Below are 20,963 nucleotides of genomic sequence, written 5' to 3'. Positions count from 1 at the left end.
TCATGTGGGGATTTGTAGGACTCCCCTTGATAGGTCAGGGGTGCACTAAATAAAGGAAGCAGCTACTCAGGTAGCAGAGTACTTGTGGCATGCACATGAGGGCTTTTTAGGCTAGGCAGTAGTTTGTTGTGCTCCAAGAACACTTGCCAGTCAATATGCTACAAGAAAAGTCAAATGGCGTTCAGAATAAAGACACTTTGACTGGCATAATTTTATCAGAAAACTGTTGAAGTATACGTAATAAAGTACCTCAATTTGTTGTTGTTGTTGTGGTCTTCAGTCCTGAGACTGGTTTGATGCAGCTCTCCATGCTACTCTATCCTGTGCAAGCTTCTTCATCTCCCAGTACCTACTGCAGCCTAAATCCTTCTGAATCTGCTTAGTGTATTCATCTTTAGGTCTTCCTCTACGATTTTTACCCTCCATGCTGCCCTCCAATACTAAATTGGTGATCCCTTGATGTCTCAGAACATGTCCTACCAACCGATCCCTTCTTCTAGTCAAGTTGTGCCACAAGCTCCTCTTCTCCCCAATTCTATTCAATACCTCCTCATTAGTTATGTGATCTACCAATATAATCTTCAGCATTCTTCTGTAACACCACATTTCGAAAGCTTCTATTCTCTTCTTGTCCAAACTATTTATCATCCACGTTTCACTTCCATACATGGCTACACTCCATACAAATACTTTCAGAAACGACTTCCTGGCATTTAAATCTATACTTGATGTTAACAAATTTTTCTTCTTCAGAAATGATTTCCTTGCCATTGCCAGTCTACATTTTATATCCTCTCTACTTCGACCATCATCAGTTATTTTGCTCCCCAAATAGCAAAACTCCTTTACTACTTTAAGAGTCTCATTTCCTAATCTAATTCCCTCAGCATCACCCGACTTAATTCGACTACATTCCATTATCCTCATTTTGCTGTTGATGATGTTCATCTGATATCCTCCTTTCAAGACACTGTCCATTCCGTTCAACTGCTCTTCCAAGTCCTTTGCTGTCTCTGACAGAATTACAATGTCATCGGCGAACCTCAAAAGTTTTTATTTCTTCTTCATGGATTTTAATACCTACTCCAAACTTTTCTTTTGTTTCCTTTATTGCTTGCTCAATATACAGATTGAATAACATTGGGGATAGGCTACAACGCTGTCTCACTCCCTTCCCAACCACTGTTTCCCTTTCATACCCCTCAACTCTTATAACTGCCATCTGCTTTCTGTACAAATTGTAAATCTCAATTTACTGCCCTCAAATTATTCATGGGACTGAGAGCTGGCTGAAAGCTGAAGTGGAAAGCTCTGAGATATTATTTGCATCATGGATTGTGTATTGGAAAGACGGTTTGGAAGTTATAGGAGGGGGAGTGTTCATCGCAGTTAGCAAAAATATTCTCTCTAGTGAGGTCAAAGTTGAGTGTGGCAGTGAAGTTATCAGGTCGCATATAACAGTTGTACATGAAATTTTTGGATGATTTTGCCAGCCACCCAATTCTGCTATCACAGTTTGAGAGTCATTCAAGTCTACAGTCAATAGCATATAAATACCCAGATCAAGCAACACTAGTTGAAGTAGATTTTAACCTACCACGTATAGACTGTGGTGTTCATAGATTCATTGCAGAAGTACAGACAGACAATCAGTCATGGGAAATACTTTTGAATACATTTTCTGAAAACTGTCTTGAGCAGCTAGCTCAGCAGTCCACACACAATGGAAATACCTTGGATCTTGTAGCTACAAATAGGCCAGGCATTATCAACAATGTCAGTACAGAAATCGAGATTAGCAATCATGATGTCATTATACCAACTATGATTACAAAAGTTAATAAATCAGTCAAGAAAGCTGGGAGAGAGTTTCTACTAGACAGAGCAGATAATAAGTTATTAGCATCTCACTTGAGCAGTGAAGGAGCATCACGTAGTTCCAGTAAGACAGGTGTAGGGGAATTATGGGCAAACTTTAAGCAGATTGTAAATCGTGATCTGGAGAGTTATGTGCCTGGTAAGTGGATAAAGGATGGAAAAGACCCACCATGGTTTAGTAATGAAATTTGGAGACTGCTGAGGAAGCAGTGGCTGTTGCATTGTTGGTTCAAAAGGGAATGCACAAATGATGGCAAGCAAAGCTTAGCAGTGATTTGTATATCTGTGAAAGGATCTATGTGTGAAGCATACAACAACTACCACCATCACACATTAGCAAAAGATCTTGTACGGAACCCAAGGAAACTCTGGTCTTATGTAATATCGCTAACTGGGTCTAAGGCTTCCATTCAGTGCCTTGTCAAGTAGTATGGTGTGGCAATTGAAGATAGCAAAATTAAAGCTGAAGTTCTAAATTTCATGTTCAAGAAACCATTCACACATGAGAATCATACAAACATACAGCTGACCATTGAGCAGACTCCCGTATGGATGACATAGTAATAAACATACCTGGTGTAGAGAAACAACTGGAAGATTTGAAAGCAAATAAATTGCAATGTCCAGATGGAATCTCAGTTCGATTTTACAGAGAGTACTCTACAGCACTGCCCCTTACCTAGCTTGCATTTATCACAAATCTCTCGCCAAGCACAGAGTCCCAACCGACTTGAAAAAGGTGCAGGTGACTCCAGTATATAAGGAGGATAAAAGAAAAGACCGTCAAAAAATGGCTCTGAGCACTATGGGACTCAACATCTGAGGTCATCAGTCCCCTAGACTTAGAACTACTTAAACCAAAGGACATCACACACATCCATGCCCGAGGCAGGATTTGAACCTGCGACCGTAGCAGCAGCGCGGCTCCGGACTGAAGCGCCTAGTACCGCTCGGCCACACCGGCCGGCAGACCATCAAAATTACACAACAATATCTCTAACTTCTATTTGCTGCAGAATCCTTGAATATATTCTGAGAATAAGTATGGTTCTAGAAGGCATCTTCCTGTGGAACTCAACTTGCCCTTTTCTCACATGATATACTGCAAACAATGTATGAAGGGCAACAGACAAATTTCATATTTATAGATTTCTGGAAAGCATTTGACATGGTCTCCCACTGCAGGCTGTTAATGAAGGTACGAGCATACAGAATAAGTTCACAGATATGTGAGTGGCTCAAAGACTTCTTAAGTAATAGAAGCCAGTATGTTGTCCTTGATGGAAAGTGTTCATTGGAGACAAGGATATCATCAGGAGTGCCCCAGGGAAGTATGATAGGACCACTGTTGTTCTCTATATACATAAATGATTTGGCAGACAGGGTGAACAGAAATTTATGTTTGTTTGCTGATGGGATACCAGTGTGTAAAGTAAGGTGTCACAAGTTGAGTGACTATAGGAAGATAAGAGACAACTTAGACAAAATTTCCGGTTGCTGTGATGAACTGCCCTGAATGTGGAAAAATGTATGTTAATGCAGATGAGTAGGAAGAACAAACCCATAATGTTTGGGTATCATATTACTAGTGACCTGCTTGACACACTCAAGTTGTTTAGATGTCTGGGCATAACGTTGCAAAGCAATATGAGATGGAACGAGCATTAGAGAACTGCAGTAGGGAAGATGAATTTTCAACTTCTGTTTATTGGTAGAATTTTAGAAAATAGTGGTTCACCTGTATAGGAGACCGCATACAGGATGCTGGTGCAACCTATTCTTGAGCACTATTCGAGTGTTTGAGATCCGGTATCTGTACCACACCAGATTTAAGGCAGACATTGAAGCACTTCAAAGGTGGGCTGATAAACTTGTTACCAGTAGGTCTGAACAACACTTAAGTGTTACAGAGGTGCTTCAGGAATTCAATTGGGAATCCTTGGAGGGAAGGCGACATTTTTTTTCAAGAAACACCGTTGAGAAAATTTAGGGAACTGGCATTTGAAGCTGATTGCTAAACAGTTCTACTGCCATGAACATACATTGCACGTGAGGACTTTGTAGATTAAGTATGAGAAATGAGAGCTCATACAGAGGCATATAGACAGTCATTTGTCCCTCACTCTATTTGCATGTGGAACAGGAAAGGAAATGATTGGTAATGGTACAGGGTACCCCTCTGCCACACACTGTATTACGGCTTGTGGAATATCTATGTAGATGTAGAGTAACTATGGTCTTATAAATCAACTTAAGGCTGGTAATATGGTGCATTTTCCAAACAAAATACTATAAGCACAATATAATTTTGCATTTTGCATTTTGCATGGAGGGTGATGGGTGTAGATATAAGTAATTCCTTCCTCCTAAATACACCACTCTCACAGCATATAAAACTAAGAAATTAAAAACAGAAGTGACAATCGTATTAATGATAGCTTAAATGACTAAATATGGTCCAAATGATCACTTAAATGACTACATGTAGACAAAAACAAAATCTTGTTGCCACAAACTACAAAATACTACTGTAAAATGACACTTCAAACAGTAATTTTTGGAAACAAAAGATGACAATAAGCAGATAAAAGTCAATACTTGTCAATATCTACTGATTCCTCCTGACCCAGCACCCTTTGTGAGAAATGCATAAGTTACATTGAACATATAGTATGTACTTGTTTATTGATATAGTTCCATCATATCCTTTTCCCACAGTCCAGTATTAATATATGTGTGAGAAGTTACAAATTTATTTTTGTATTTTGAATGAAATCCATACCTGAAATTTTTAAGAAATGTTTCAACAGATTAAAGATGGTAGACTGTGTATGTGTGTGTGTTTTGACTTACAGGATGACTAGCAGATTCTGAATTAGTATAAGATCTGGATCTGTTACAGTTAGAGATAATATCTTTCTGGAAACATGCAAATGCAAACAATATGGAACCAACCCTTGGTGGATGATGTTTCTTCTTGCAGTATACTGTGTACTGCGTAATAATACCGTTTGGGTACTTTGGTGGCAACCATGAAACCAGTACAGAATCAGATGTCAGAGACAATGCTTTGATACCAGCTGGTGGTCCAGGAACTGAAATAAAAAAAATATGTGGAACAAAGTTACAATTATGACAGTTCATTAAAGCACAGAACATAATGTGCTAAATCATTCTGTGAAAAGTTAGCTACCTACTAACTACTCATATTGCTTGGGAGATTACAAACAAGACTGGTTTGATGCAGCTCCCCATGCTACTCTATCCTGTGCAAGCCTCTTCATCCCCGAGTAACTATTGCAACCTATATCCTTCTGAATCTGCTTACTGTATTGATCTCCTGGTCTCCCTCTACCCTGCCCCCCCTACCCCCACCCCCACCATACTTCCCTCCAGTGCTAAATTGCTGATCCCTTGATGCCTCAGAATGGGTTCTACCAACTGACCCTTTCTTCTAGTCAGGTTATGCCACCAGTTTCTGTTCCCACAATTCTATTCATTATCTCCACACCACATTTCAAAAGCTTCTATTCTCTTCTTGTCTAAACTGTTTATTGTCCATGTTTCACTTTCATACATGGCTACACTCCCTACAAATACTTTCAGAAAGGACTTCCTGATACTTAAATCTATACTTGATGTTAAGAAATTTCTCTTCTTTAGAAATGCTTTTCTTGCCATTGCCAGCTTACATTTCATATCCTCCCTACTTTGACCATCAACAGTTACTTTGCTTCCCAAATAGTAAAACTCATTTACTACTGTAAGTGTCTCCATTTCCTAACCTAATTCCCTCAGCATCACCTGATTTACTCTGACTACATTCCATTATCCTCATTTTGTGTTTGTTGATGTTCATCTTATATCCTCTTTTCAAGACAATGTCCATTCTGTCTAACTGCTCTTCCAAGTCCTTTGCTGTCTCTGACAGAATTACAATGTCATCGGCAAACATCAGAGCTTTTACTTCTTCTCCCAGGACTTTTAATTCCTACTCCATAATTTTCTTTTTTTCCCATTACTGCTTGCTCAATATGCAGATTGAATAACATCAAGGATAGGTTATAATCCTGCCTCACTCCCTTCTCAACCACTGGTTCCCATTTGTGCCCGTCAACTCTTATAACTTCCATCTGGCTTCTGTACAAATTGTAAATAGCCTTTTGTCCCCTGTATTTTACCCCATGCTACGTTTAGAACTTGAAAGAAGAGTATTCCAGCCAACATTGTCAAAAGCTTTTTCTAAGTCTACAAATACTATTAACATAGGATTGCCTTTCTTAACCTATCTTCTATGAGACGTCATGGGTTAGTATTGCCTCACTTGTTCCTATATTTCTCCTGAATCCAAACTGATGTTCCCCAATGTCCACTTCTACCAGTTTTTCTATTCTTCTGTAAAAGATCCGTGTTAGTTTTTTGCAACTGTGACTTATTAAACTGGTAGTTTGGTAATTTTCTCACCTGTCAGCACCTGCTTTCTTTGGAATTGGAATTACTATATTCTTCTTAAAGTCTGAAGGTGTTTCGCCTGTCTCATACATCTTGCTCACGAGATGGAAGAGTTTTGTCATGGTGGGCTTTCCCAAGGCTACAGTAGCTCCAACGGAATGTTGTCTACTCCTGTGAGTTTGATTCATCTTTCTTTCTTTCTTGTTTCATCTTTCAATGCTTTATCAAATTCTTCTCGCAGAATCATACCTCCCTTCTCATCTTAATATACGTCCTCTTCTGTTTCCATAATATTGCCCTCAAGTAAATCTCCCTTGTATAGACATTCTATATATACCTTCCACCTTTCTGCTTTCCCTTCTCTATGTAGGACTGGTTTTCCTTCTGAGTTCTTGATATTCATACAGGTGGTACTCTTTCCTCCAAAGGTCTCTTCAATTTTTCTGTAGGCAGCATCTACGTACCCCTAGTGATAAATGCTTCTACATCCTTACATTTGTCCTCTAGCCATTCCTGCTTAGCCATTTTTCACTTCCTGTCTACCTCATTTTTTAGATGTTTGTATTCCCTTTTGCCTGCTTCATGTATTGCATTTTTATACTTTCTCCTTTCATTGATTACATTCAAAACATCTTGCATAACCAAGGATTTCTACTATCCCTTGTCTTCTTTTTACCTACTTGCTCCTCAGCTGCCGCCACTATTTCATCTCTCAAAGTTACCCATCCTTCTTCTACTGTATTCCTTTCCCCTGTTCTTGTCACTTGTTCCCTAATGCTCCCTCTGAATCTCTCTACAACCTCTGGTTTTTTCATTTTAACCAGCTCCCGTCTCCTTAAAATCCTACCCTTCTGCAGTTTCTTCAGTTTTAATCTGTAGTTCATAACCAATAAACTACTGTCAGAGTCCACATCTCCTCCAGAAATGTCTTACAATTTAAAACCTGGTTCCAAAATCTCTGTCTTACCATTATACAATCAATCTGAAACCTTTCTGGATCTCCATGTCTCTTCCACATTTAAAATCTTCTGTCATGATTCTTAAACCAAGTGTTAGCTATGATTAAGTTATGCTCTGTGCAACATTCTGCCAGGCAGCTTCCTCTCTCATTCCTTTCCCCCAATCCATATTCAACTATTACTTCTCTTCCTTTTTATACTATCAAATTCCAGTCCCCCATGACTATTAAATTTTCATCTCCCTTAACTGTCTGAATATTTTTTTTTTTATCTTTTCATACACTTCCTCAATCTGCTCCTCAACTGTGGAGCTGGTTGGCATTTAAATTTGTATTACTGTGGTGGGTGTGGGCTTCATGTCTATCTTAGCTACAGTAATGCATTCACTATGCTGTTCATAGCAGCTTATCCACATTCCTATTTTTTATTTGTTACTAAATCTACTCCTGCATTACCCTATTTGATTTTATATTTACAACCTTGTATTCACCTGACCAGAAGTTCTGATCCTCCTGGCACAGAACTTCACTAATTCCCACTATATCTAACGTTAACTTATCCATTTTCCTTTTTAAATTTTCTAACCTACCTGCCCAATCAGACATTCCATGCTCTGATCTGTAGAACACCACTACGTCTGACATTAACCTATCAATTTCCTTTCTAAGTTTTCTGACCTACTTGGCTGATTAAGGGATCTGACATTCCATGCTCTGATCCATAGAACATCAGTTTTGTTTCTCCTGATAACAACATCCTACTGAGTATTCCCCATCCAGAGATCCAAATGGGGAACAATTTTACTTCTGGAATATTTTACCCAGTAAAAAAGTGATGGGTGTAGGAGATATGGTCAACTGTAAATGTAACTTTGTACGCACGGACACCATATGCACGTGTGTAAATGATAGTAGTTGCAATTCTCTGTGACAAATGGAATGGCCTCCAGAGTGTATTAGTGCTGTTCATGTTTAGTGTAATTAGCAGGACTGTTAATGTATGTAACAAATAATGAACCGTGGCAGTTGTTGAGTGATCACTGTCAGAGACATGAAGGTGACACATACTCATGTGAGAAAGCTTTATCAGCATCTGGTAGAGTGTAAAATGGGCCTCATTGTTGGTCTCCAATTGGTTGGCTAGTCAAATTGTTTAGTATTCAGATTTATGGGACATTCAGCTGTAACAGCGGCCGAATGTTGGACTGTGTGGGAATATAATATTTATCATCAAGGTTCTGGCTGACCATGTCTCCCTATCACAAAGAAGAGTCGCGGTATTGTGCCCTGAGCTCATCACAACCCATTCACACCTGCGACTGCCATCTGAAAATAAATAATGGACTCCCTGCAACATTCTTTCATCCTGCACGTTTAGTCAGAAACTAGCAACAACCAGACTAGGATATTACCATCTCATTCTTAGGCTGCCATTAACACCACAACACAAATAGCTGCTTTTGAGGTGTTGTCATGAGGAAGCATTGACTTTTCATGAATGACATCACATTATATTCAGCAATCTATAGTTGTCGTGCGCCACCCAACATGGCTATTGTCAATGGGCACAGTGGCAACATGGGGAAATGACCCATTCTTCCAATGTTCTGGAGGCTCACATCAGCATTACTCCTGGCATCATGGTATGGAGAAAGTAATGTAATCAAAACATTGAAGCACTGGGAATCCTAAGATAGCAGTGAGTACCTGTATCTTTGTTTACATAAAAATTAAATTCGTATAAATCCATGTTCATATAAATTAACTATTTTATGCTTAAATATTTATATTCCACATACTTAAAACAATCTTAAATGTTTTACATAAAATTCTGTAAATTCACTTCTATTGATTTTGCTAAATATGTACCAGAAGTTGTCTCTGATAGAGATGTAATCTCTTTGTGTTGTATATTATTTATCTTCTTCTTCATTGTGGATTGATTTGGTAGGAAGCAGTGGAAGTCATTTGCAAGGCTACAGAAAGCAGTTACATTATTGGTTGTGTTTGTACAATTTGTAGCATCATAATATGGGAAATGTAGCAGATTACAAACATTTAAAAGTTCAAATACTTTACCTTGTTCAATTTATTGAGAAGTACCCAATTATCACAATCATTTTATCAGTTAATTTTCTTTGTACTCCAAGAGGGCCTGCAGAAATTATCATGCCTCTATAGAAGACAACAATGTCACCATCACGATAATCAGCTCAGTAAAGTTTCATCTTTTCATATGTGAATGTGTTCTTTGGTGCAACTCACCTCAAAATAATGACTAATGTCTGGTTTGAATACACGTCATAGAATATGCAGTATTGAACAGTAACATTACAAGAGCCATCGGGTATGACTTCAGGTCACAGCTGGTAGTGAGTAAGGGAATTCTAAGGCACAATGGTATGTCACAGACATCCCACATTCTCCAGTATTACCTCTCATGTGACAGTATTGTGTTGTCAATTTTTAAAAGGACAATGCTCATCTTTATATTACATATATCTCCATGAACTGTCTATGTGACTTTCAAGTACCCCATGCAGGCTGTGTGTTTGTGTGTGTGTGTGTAAGCTTGTGTCTGAAATTAATTTTAATAGCTATTAAACTCTTTACATCACTGAGTGGGTGTCAAAGATTTTTGTGGTTGAATACCTTACTCCTTTTTGTGTCAAACTGTGGCTGAGAGATGAATACTGTAAATAATTTCCCTTTCATGTATTAAACTTATAAATGTTACTGTTGTTTTCAAACTGTGATGTATTGTTCACAACAAACTTCATAAGGGAATAATTTTACTGTGAGGCTGTTGTCAGTTCACCCACTGATTAAAGGACTGTCTACAGGAGGTTCTAGAGTCGACATCACATATTATCGTAATTACATGCTTCTGTGGAACAAATATTGGGTTGTCTCATAAGTTCATTCACTTTTTGTTACCATGTAATTACAAAGAAGACCTGGGAACACACCTGACTGCAGCACAGCTACAAGAGGGTAGTTGTCATCCTGTCTGCTTACACACTTCACACACAAGGTTGGGCACAATATAACTAAATAAGGTGGATCAGTTTTTTAAACAAACTACATATTTACTGCAGTATACACCATTACTGTCAACAATATATTGCCATTTCTCTGGAAGCTTAAAAATGCAATTCTTCCAAAATGAAGGAGGGGGTTCAGGTTGACAAACTCTTTGAGGTTCAGTCTGCGGTCCTCCAAGGAGATATGGCATATGCCATTCAGGAAATTTTGCAGTGAGCAGAATAGATGAAAGTTGGAAGGGGCAATGTCTGGCAGATATGGCAGTTGGGGTAACACATCCTTTACAAAAGAACACAGCCTTTGAAGGGTCACCATATAGGTATGTGGTCTGGCATACTCATGGTGAAAGACAACATTGTTTCCCAAATCCAGTTTTTTCTCCCCAATGGCTGTCTTGAGGTGATCTAACTGTGAACGGTATGTCTTGGAAGTGATAGTCGATTTGGAAGAAGTTCATAGTAGAGGACACCTTTGCAATCCCACCAGGTGCATAGCAGACCCTTTCTTATATGCAGCCCTGCTTTGGAAACTGATAGTGGTGGCTGGCCTCTCTTGCACCATGATATACTTTTATTCTTTTCCAGGCACTGCTATACATGAACCATTTCTCACCTCCAGTTACCAGCCATTCCAGAAAAGGAGCAGTGTCATTGTGTCTCAGTAAGGAGTCACAGATGGACACACACAGAATCAAATTTTATTTCACTCAGTTCAGGAGTAACCGATACATTGCAAATATTTATGTAACCCAGCTTCTTCACATTCCTGGCTACAGGAGCACAAGTGACATTGAGCTCCAATGCCAACACCCACACTGTCATTCATGGATTGTTGACTATCATGGCACCAGGCCATTCCATATCTGTAGCCACTGGCTGTCCAGATCGAGGTCTGTCTGTTAGGATGAAATTCCCAGCTTGAAATTGACTAAACCATTTCTGACATGCTTGAGCCATTACTGCAATGTCCCTGTATATGGCACAAATTTTCTGCTGGCATTGCGAGGCAGTTTTTGCCTTATGATAGTGAAACAGCCTAATATGTTGGAAATGTTCCCTCTTGCTTTCCACAGCTTGTAAACACAAATTCATGCTGTTCCCTCCAACACCAGGTACAAACACACACTGACATATTCAATGGTGTTTCATGCTGTCGACATCTATGTCATAGGGGCAGTTACGTACCTGTTACCCTTGGGGGCTTGGTGGGTGCAGGGTTTGCAGGCGGAAAGCACAAGCAAAACAAATGAACTTATGAGACAACCCAATACTTTGTAACTATCACCAAACTATTGATCTCTCCTTCTCAAGAAAGAAACTATTAGTTCCCAAAACTGGGAAAGTGTGTAGGTTCTGTCTGTGTCTACCAGCAGTATCAATATTTCACCTCATGAAGGTAAGTAAAAAGTATCAGTTCTATTTTAATATTATAAAATAAACCCAATACAGCTAACAAACATAATACATTAAATTTGGTCATTCATATCTACAGACTAAACAATGATGCACCTGAATTTTCAGATATCTGAACAAAAGACATAATTTGCATCTGAACACACACATCTTTTTATCATGTATATATTTTTGCTGCAAATATTTATAAAGAAGCATAGCAAGAATAATAATAAAACCAATGGGAATGTGACTGATCGCTGTATTCCTTTCCTTCCTTATAATAATATATAGTCACTGCGCATAACAGTTTCGTATGGAGCCAAAGTTGGTAAACAAATATTTACAATTTCAGAAACGAATGGATGACTTATTCAAGAGAAAAAGTTTCACAAATTGAGCACATTGGTAACATGTTGGCCCACCTCTAGCCCTTATGCAAGCATTTATTTAGCCTGGCATTGACTGATACTATTGTTGGATGTCCTCTTGAGGAATATCATTCTAAATTCTGTCCAATTTGTGAATCAGTTCCTCAAAATCCCAAGATTGTTGGAAGGTCCTGCTCATAATGCACCAAACATTCTCAGCTGGGGAGAGATCTGGCAACCTTGCTGGGCAAGGTAGCACTGGGCAAACACAAATACAAGCAACAGAAAGTCTTATCATGTGAAGGTGAGCATTATCTTGCTGAAATGTACGCTCAGGATGGCTTGCCATGAAAGGCAATAAGATGAGGCATAGAATATCAATGACATATTGCCACAGATGACAACCATAGGGATCCTGCTACGAAAAGAAATGACTGCCCAGACTGTCACTAATGGTTGTTGGGCTGAGTTAGGTTGGTATCCCACATTGTCCAAGACAATTCCAGACATGCCTTTGGCCTGGAACCTCATCGAGTCAGTCCAATTGTCTTCAATGATAGATTACCCTTTGAAATGAGTCCTGATGACCAGTAAGATGTGTCTGGAGACACCTTGGGCAGCAGTGGGATACCATCGTGTCTGTCACCCACCATACAGCCTGATAACTGGGAGAAAAGGTCTGGAGTGCTATTTCTTTTCGTAGCAGGACCCCTTTAGTTGTCATCCACAGCATTCCTACAGCACAAAAGTATGTTGATGATATTCCGTGTCCATTTTGTTTCTCTTCATGACAAGCTATCCTGTGCTTAGATTTTAGTAAGATAATGCCTGCCCACACATGGCAAAGTTTCTAGTGGTCTTCACACTTGCCAAACCCTACCTCATCTGGGAAGGTCACCAGCTCTCTCCTCAGTTAAGAATTTTAGGAGCATTATGGACAGGGGGCCACAATCAGGTTGGGATTTGGAGAATCTAGCAAGTCAGTTGGGCAGAATTTGGCACAATATCCCTTAGGAGCACATCCAACAACTCTATCAATGTCAAGCCATACAACCACTTGAATAAGAGGCACATTAACAGGTTACTGACTTGTTTAATTTGTGTAGCTCATTCTCTGGAATAAATCATCAGTTTTTTCGAAACTGTAATCATTTGTTTGTCTGTACATTAAGTGGTTTTTTTTTTAAGCATGTCAAACACGGGAAATGGTAGACCCAGAAATAAGTGGCATTATAGCTGTAAAATAGGGACCCACCCCAGCTGCACACATAGCAGTAAGTATCTAATGCTGCACCTTCTCTGGTATAGCGGTAATAGAGTATATACACAAACCCCTCTTGTGAATCAGTCTATCTGTTGGTGAAAACCATATCAAATTCCCTACAGAAGTTCCTGAGACTAACCTTTACATAGACACAAAAATATGGTGGGACACTTTAATCCACTAGTTCAGCCAATTTCCACAAAATATTTGCAAATTGTATACACAGACTTTCCTTGTGACTAAGTCTGTCAATTAGTTAAAACTGTATTAAAATCCCTACAAAAGTTCCTTTGATTAGCTTTTACATACAGACAGAAAAACACTGTGAGGGGGCTTCAATTTAGTAATTCATATAGACTACTGTAGTTGTGTTGGGAAAGAACCAGAGCAGCAAAAGCTTATAGAAAGCACTGCAGCAAAAATTTTTGTAGGTACTGAAAGGTGACTAAAGCCAGAGATAAGTTTAGCTGAAGTTTTTACCAAGGACTTAACAGTGTACAGAAAGAATAAAACAAGTTCAGTTACTGGTGGCCTATTTGTTGCTATTAGAAGTAGTTTATCTTGGTGTGAAAATAAAGTAACCTATAACATTGCTGGGTGGTCATATAGGTAAAAGTTACCTTCAAAAATCGAAATAAATTAATAAACAATTCCTTTTACCAACAACAGATTCAGACAATATGGTTGCTGCAGGGTTCATGGAAAATTCGAGTCTCATTTCTAATAGGTCATCTCATCAATTCATACAATTATTGTTGATAGTGACCTTAACCTTTCCTTGGTATGATGGAAAAAATAAATGTTTAAAATCGATTGTAGGCATAAAATTTCATGCAGAACTGTGTTAAATGCTTTCTTTGAGTCCAAACAAAGTGTAACTGGTTGCAGTGATGTACTAGAAGTATTAGTGACCAACAATCATGCTAGATACAGAAGTTAGTGACCACACGGTTGAAGTGGCAACATTGAGTACCATAACATCCAAATCCAACACAAATAAATGCAAAATATATTTATTTAAGAAAGCAGGTAACAATGCACTTGGCATGTTCTTAAGAGACATTCTCCATTCCTTCTATACTAACTGTGAAAATGTCACCCAGACATTGTTCAATCTTGACGAAATCTATATTTTGATAATAAAAGAAGAAATAAAATAAACAAAGAAGTAGTTTACACTGATTTTTATCTTCACTTCCTTATTTGTTTACTTATCCTGTCATCTGTGGTATCACTATTTTTAATCATCATTGTCGTCATCCAAATATGATGGTTGTGAATCTTATACCTCTTGTGTCACAAATATTTGGCTGTTTCATCCAAATCTGTTGCAATTTCTGAGGTTGTGGTTACTGTGTAACCCGAGAACAGAGCAGCTTTTTTTATGAACACATGGCAGATTTTGGTTCTATATTGATGTCAGAATTTATTATGACATTTGCTTCCAAACAGATTGTCTGCCTGCTGCTCTTTCATTGGCTGTGTAGAGCCAGCAGCTGACACACCCCAAGTCATTCCCATCATACCCCATGGTGAACATCGACAACACTGTTGCATGGAACTCATAAGTATGTCACTGACTCCCATCTAGACTTTTGGTGTCTCCTGCAAAAATGTATGTTACTGTTGAGTATTCATCCAATTTTCAAATTAATCTGATTCTGAGTGCAAAAGGAATCAGGAAAACTACAGTTTAAACATGGTAGATGTTCATAGAAAGCCAAAGTATGCAGAATACATTCCCATGGTTGGCAGGATGACGAAATTTCTGCCTGCTCAACACTCCCCTCCCCATACTCATTGTAGTTCTCAGACACGCTGGGTACTGTTCCCCCTCCAACTTTCCATATTGCTGTGCTTGAACAACAGTGAAACATGGTCAGCAATATCTTTTAGGGTGCAGGTTATAAGCACAATAGCAACTAATACATAAATAAGAGATCGCAATCACTGTCAGCCCAATTCTTAAACTTCTGCTTGTCCCGCGATCTAGTGATGTCTGTTTGTATTATACCCTCAATGGTTCTTTTTTCTGTAATTTACTCTCACAACAATCATTACAGTCTGCTTAATGTGATTTATTTTGTTTGTTTAACATTTAATTCTGGGTTAACTTTCCTTCACATTTAATCTGAATGTCACCATTGTGTTCTAAACCCGATTAAAAAGTTGGTAACATTTTCACTGATATTCTAATGCGTCTACAGTGTTTGAATTTCTCATTTACAACTAACTTGGGTTCAGAACCAAGTAACGGTTTTTGAAGGACAAGATTTTCACCTTTACTTAAAAAATAAATGTATGTGTATGGTATTTTATAGCAGACCTGTTTAAACACAACAAAAGTTTAATTTAACTTTATTTCCTCCTCTGTCTCAAAAAGCTGTCAATTTTTAAGCAGGGCATCAGATTCTTGTAGTGACTAGTTCATAGTCTCTCACACATCCCTTTCACTAGTGCTGTGAGTCAGTGTCAGGTAATTTTTTGAGCAAGATCAATACTGTTTTGAGTGCTTCGATGTGTAGGGAGATCTTGAGTCCATTCAAGCACAAGTACTGTCCTACCCTTTAGGATTGTTCAAAATAAATTTGTATGAAACCTTAACAGCCAAAGCCTCATCTATAAGTGCAAGACGAGCTCTAAATTAATCTATTAAACAATGTAAAAATGTTGACCTCAGCAACAATAGTTTAATCTTGAATATAAGATGATGCCATATTTTTTGAATGATGAATTTGGGAAAAAAACTCATCTTATAATTGGGTAAATACAGTATTCCATCTGGAATTCCATCATTTAATATGTAATTGAGTCTGTCTGCAGTTGGTAGACATTGTGTAATATTCCATATGAGTCAGCAGTGAGCTAGTGTCATGCAGTTGTGTTTGAACTGTTGAGGTGTCAATTATTTGTGTGGCCACCTGTAAAATTTTTTAGACCACTAATTGGTAATGTGATCTGCTTTTGGCAGATTTAAAAGAGCACAGCATTTTCAAAATCAGGGATAGTTTACAAATGCTTAAAACTTAGCACTGACTTCAATATGAGAAGCTTTTAAGAATTATCACAGCAAAACTCTGCCCAAAGTCTGGCAGAAAATCCAGAGAGATTCTGACTGTATGTGAAGTATACCAATGGCAAGACACAATCAATACCTTCACTGTATGACACCAATGGTAAATGTTCCACCAACAGCACCACTAACGTGGAGTTACTAAACATGGTTTGCCAGAATCCTATCGTAAAGGAGATGCAGTAAATATTCCAGATTTCAAATCAAGGAAAACTACCAACATGAATAATTTGAAAATTGATATCTTTGGTTTAGTGATGCAAGTTAAATCACTTAATACAGGTAAATCCTTTGGCCCATATTGTATAACAATTAGAGTCCTTTCAAAGTATGTTGATGAAATTTCTCCATTTTTAGCAGTCATATACAACTGCCACCTCCACAAAACATCCATACTCAAAGGTAGGAAAGCTGCAGAGGTCACACGAACACACAAGAGGGGTAACAGAAGTAATCCACTGAATTATAGATCCATATCATTGTCACTTAAATGTAACGAGCACAGGTTAAGAAAGTAATATTCCTGTGAAACACAACTGGCTCTTTATTCTCTGAGTGCTATCAATAGAAGATCTGAAGTTGATTCCATTATTCTACATTTCCAGACACCTTTGGATATTGTTCCTCACAAGTGGCTTTCAATCAAACTGTGTGCCTATGAAGTATCATCTAAGTTGTGCAACTACATTCATGATTTCCAGCCAGAAATGTCACAGTTTGAGTTTGCACTAATTGATGGGAAGTCATCTAATGAAACTGAAGTGACTTCTGGGGTTCCCCAGCAAAGTGTTACAACAGTCCTTTTCTATTCTTTATCAATATAAACAATTTAGGAGACAATCTGAGTGGCCCTCTTTGACTGTTAGTGGACGTGCTGTTGTTTACTGTATAGGAAAGTCATCAGAACAACTTAAACTGGAACCATCATACAGAAAATACTTTTTGAACCAAGAACTGCATTTATTGGGAGTATACTTACAGGATGCACTAATCTATGAGATGCCAGCACAGCATTTGTCAATCCTCTTCTGGAGTACTGCAACTTGGTATGAGAATCTTATCAGATAAGTCTGATGGAGGAGGTAGATAAAAGTCCAAAACGAGACAGGTCGTTTTGTGTTGTTACAAAATAGGAGACAGTGTCATGGATATGATGTGCAAGTTGGAATGGAAATCTTTAAATCTTTTAATGAAATCATAATCACAAACTGAATGCAAATATTTTGTTGACTCCCACCCACACAGGCAGAAATGACTTCATCCTAAAATAAGAGAAAGTGGAGCAGACAGCGAAAGATTTTACTCTTCATTTTTCCGCTCTGCTATTCATGTTTGAAAGTATAAGAAATTGTCTGAAAGTGGCTCACTTAACCCTCTGTCAAACACTTAAGTATGAACTGCAGAGTAACCAAGTCGATGTAGATGTAGTTTTAACATAATATAATGAAAATGGTATACACTGGCAGTTTACCATCTTGTTCAGTATTGCAAAAAACGGAGTTGCTTGAGGCTCCTTCTCCAACATCTGTGTAAGCTGATAATCTAACAGAATAATTGGTGTATTTCAGCAGACCATGAAGGTACGTTTCTAGGCTAGGTGTTCTTTTCACTTCACTCCTGGACAAATGTACATCTGAAAGTAAGAAAACACTATAAAAATGTTATCTTTTATAAAGAAAATTTATTCAAATTCTATATTGTTTAAGGCAATGTAACTCTACAAACACGTGAGAGTCACTCCAAAAGGCATTCACATTCTTTACACCCAATTTATTTTCCACACCTTTGATATTTTTACACACATTAATACATTTTTGGGAGACAAAATGTCATTATTTCACATAATCTCTGCTCCTTTCAATTGCCTTACACCACTGTGGAACAAGACCAGTATACTTACATGGTGGATTTCAAGGCAGGCATGTTTGAGACACTGTTTAGCATCTTTCACAAGGCGAGCATCAGCTTCAAATATCGTTCTACAAAGGGATTCCCTCACCAAAGAGGTGGCAGTCACATGGAAGCAGGTGAGAATTGTAGATATGGTTCTTCAATTTTATTCACCAAAACTTTGTAATCCTTTAACATTCTCAGTAACCTATCTGGTGCAAACGTTTTCCAGCTTCAACTGTCTCAAGTCTCTGCACACATTCACTTCTCCTACTTGCACTCATATTGACAGTTAATTCACTGTTACAGGTTTGTATGCCAAAATCAGATTGTAAATACGCTACACATTATCAGGAGCTTGTACCGTGTTTGGTCTGCTGCTATACAGGAGATCCTGAGTATTTGAGTGCCCACTGTCAGCAGAAAACTTGCTTTCCCAACAACTAACTGACCATGATCAACAGCATCATCCCATAAAACTTCTTCAGTACCTTCTGAATGTTTGTCACTGTCTTGTTCACACAACACAGGAACTCTATAACAGTATGTTGCTTCAAACATCAAGTGCAGCAGCCATCTTGATAGTGTGCTTGACAGTGTGACTTGTGGAAACTGGTTGATCTGGAGTTAAGTACAAGTGGGAACATTATTTCTATGACCTCCATAAATAGCAAAGTTGTAAAACAAATGCTGTTTTTTTTTTTTTTAATGTAGTACTATTCTTTTGGAGTGACCATTCTATTAACATACTTCAGATAATAAACCGTAAGACCAACACAATATTATTAGTGCATTGCTTGTGGAGATTATTTGATTCAGTTTAATCATTTCATTTATGCATTATGATCTGGAGATTATATCTTGAAAATCTATCTTCATGAAGGTGGGATCAATGACAAAGTACATCAGTACAATTATAAGCTTCATAATACTAGGAGATTCCTGGCACTGAAATTAAACTGACAATATGATCTGCAAAGAGAAAGTGTTAAAGTCTGTAAATGCTTAAAACATTTGTATATATGCATCTTAATTAGTAGAAAATCTACTGAAAGTAAGTAATTTAACATTCATCTTGTATTTTAAGCCTGGGGTTTATTTTATTGTGTTAATTATTCTTATAGTATGAATAGGCTTTAGGTAATTCTAAGCATGAAATGAGGTGTTCATTTATGGAAGAAGTTTGTAGTATAGAATTGAATTTCTTTTGCTTTTCTGTTACAGATTTCCCCACATTACAACACTGTCTGCAGATGACAGGTAATTAGGTTCATTACAATTTTCTTAAATGGATTTAATCTACATACTACATATATACTCTGCTAGCCACCAAGCAGTGTGTGGCGAAGGGCACTATTACGTCAAAGTCACATTTCTCCCCCTCTGTTCCACTCACGGATTGTGCGAGGGAAAAACGACTATCTGAACACGTCAGTACAAGTTCTAATTTCCATTATCTTTGAATGGCCTTTAAATGGTGATCAGTGAGTGATAAGAAAGTTGGTGATAATAATATACACTCTACATCCTTGGTAAAGATTGGATTTTGGAATTTAATGAGCAGCTTCTTCCATGTAGTGTGTCATCTATCTGCAAGTGTGTCCAACTTCAAACTTTCTATGAGATTTGTAATGCTCTCGCAATGGCTAAATGTACCAATCACGAATCTTGCTGCTCTTCTTTGGACCTTCTCAATCTCTTGAATCAGACCTGACTGGTAAGGTTCCCATACAGACAAACAATACTCTAAGACTGGACGAACTAAAATATTGCAAGCAATTTCCTTTGTTGAAGGACTGCACAGCTTCAGGATTCTACCATAAACTGCAATCTAGAGTTCACCTTACCCATTACTTGTGTAATCTGATATCGGTCCATTTGAGATCATTTTGAATAATCACACCCAGATACTTGACAGATGTTACCACTTCCGAAGAGTGGGCATTTATTTTGTACTTGTACATTAGTGGGAATTTTTGCTTTGTTATACACAGTAGGTTACACTTACTAATATTGACAAATAACTGCTAGTCATTACACCACACATTTATTTTCTGCAAATCCTCACTGAATTGTTCACAACTTTCATGTGATACTACTTTCCTGTAGACTACAGCATCATCGGCAAACTGTCTAATGCAGCTGTCAATACCATCAACCAGATCATTTATGTAAATCCTAAAAAGCAGCAGATCTGTTATGCTGCCCTGGGGCACATCTGATGTTACACTTGTTTCTGTTGAAGTCTCCCTGTTCAGGACAACATACTGCTCTCCGTCTGTTAGAAAACTTTCTAGCCAACCACATATGTGATTGGATAGGCCATAAGCATGGACTTTTTGGAACAAGCAACAGTGTGGAAATGAGTTGAACGCCTTTCGAAAGTCGAGGAATATGGCATCAACCCGGGAGCCGGTATCTGGAGCCTGTTGCATATCATGCATAAAGAGCACCAGCTGTCTCGCATGAACGCTGTTTCCTAAAACCATGCTGATTTCTGCAGATGAGCTTCTCAGAGTCTAAAAAAGGTCATTATGTCTGAACACAAAATATGTTCCATGGTTCTACAACAAACTGATGTCAGTGAAATTGGCCATTAATTATGTGGATCTGATTTCCGACCCCTTTTATACATTGCTAT

General features: G+C 38.1%; 1 protein-coding gene across 1 annotated transcript in view; it reads right to left on the bottom strand.

The window, feature by feature from the left end:
* The window catches only part of LOC126232687 (Down syndrome cell adhesion molecule-like protein Dscam2), a 408,767-nt gene that overhangs the window by 124,513 nt on the left and 263,291 nt on the right, over nt 1-20,963 (bottom strand). Inside the window, exons 19-20 of the mRNA XM_049942816.1 lie at nt 17,904-18,065; nt 4,834-4,973 (exon numbers count right to left, since the gene is read on the bottom strand). Of these exons, the coding sequence (XP_049798773.1) occupies nt 4,834-4,973; nt 17,904-18,065 (302 nt within the window). The remainder of the gene's footprint in view (nt 1-4,833; nt 4,974-17,903; nt 18,066-20,963) is intronic.

Source organism: Schistocerca nitens, chromosome 1 (genome assembly GCF_023898315.1).
Source record: "Schistocerca nitens isolate TAMUIC-IGC-003100 chromosome 1, iqSchNite1.1, whole genome shotgun sequence".
In the NCBI taxonomy this organism is placed as follows: domain Eukaryota; kingdom Metazoa; phylum Arthropoda; class Insecta; order Orthoptera; family Acrididae; genus Schistocerca; species Schistocerca nitens.
The sequence above is the reverse complement of the archived record's forward strand: the minus strand, read 5'-3'. Positions and strand labels throughout refer to the sequence as shown.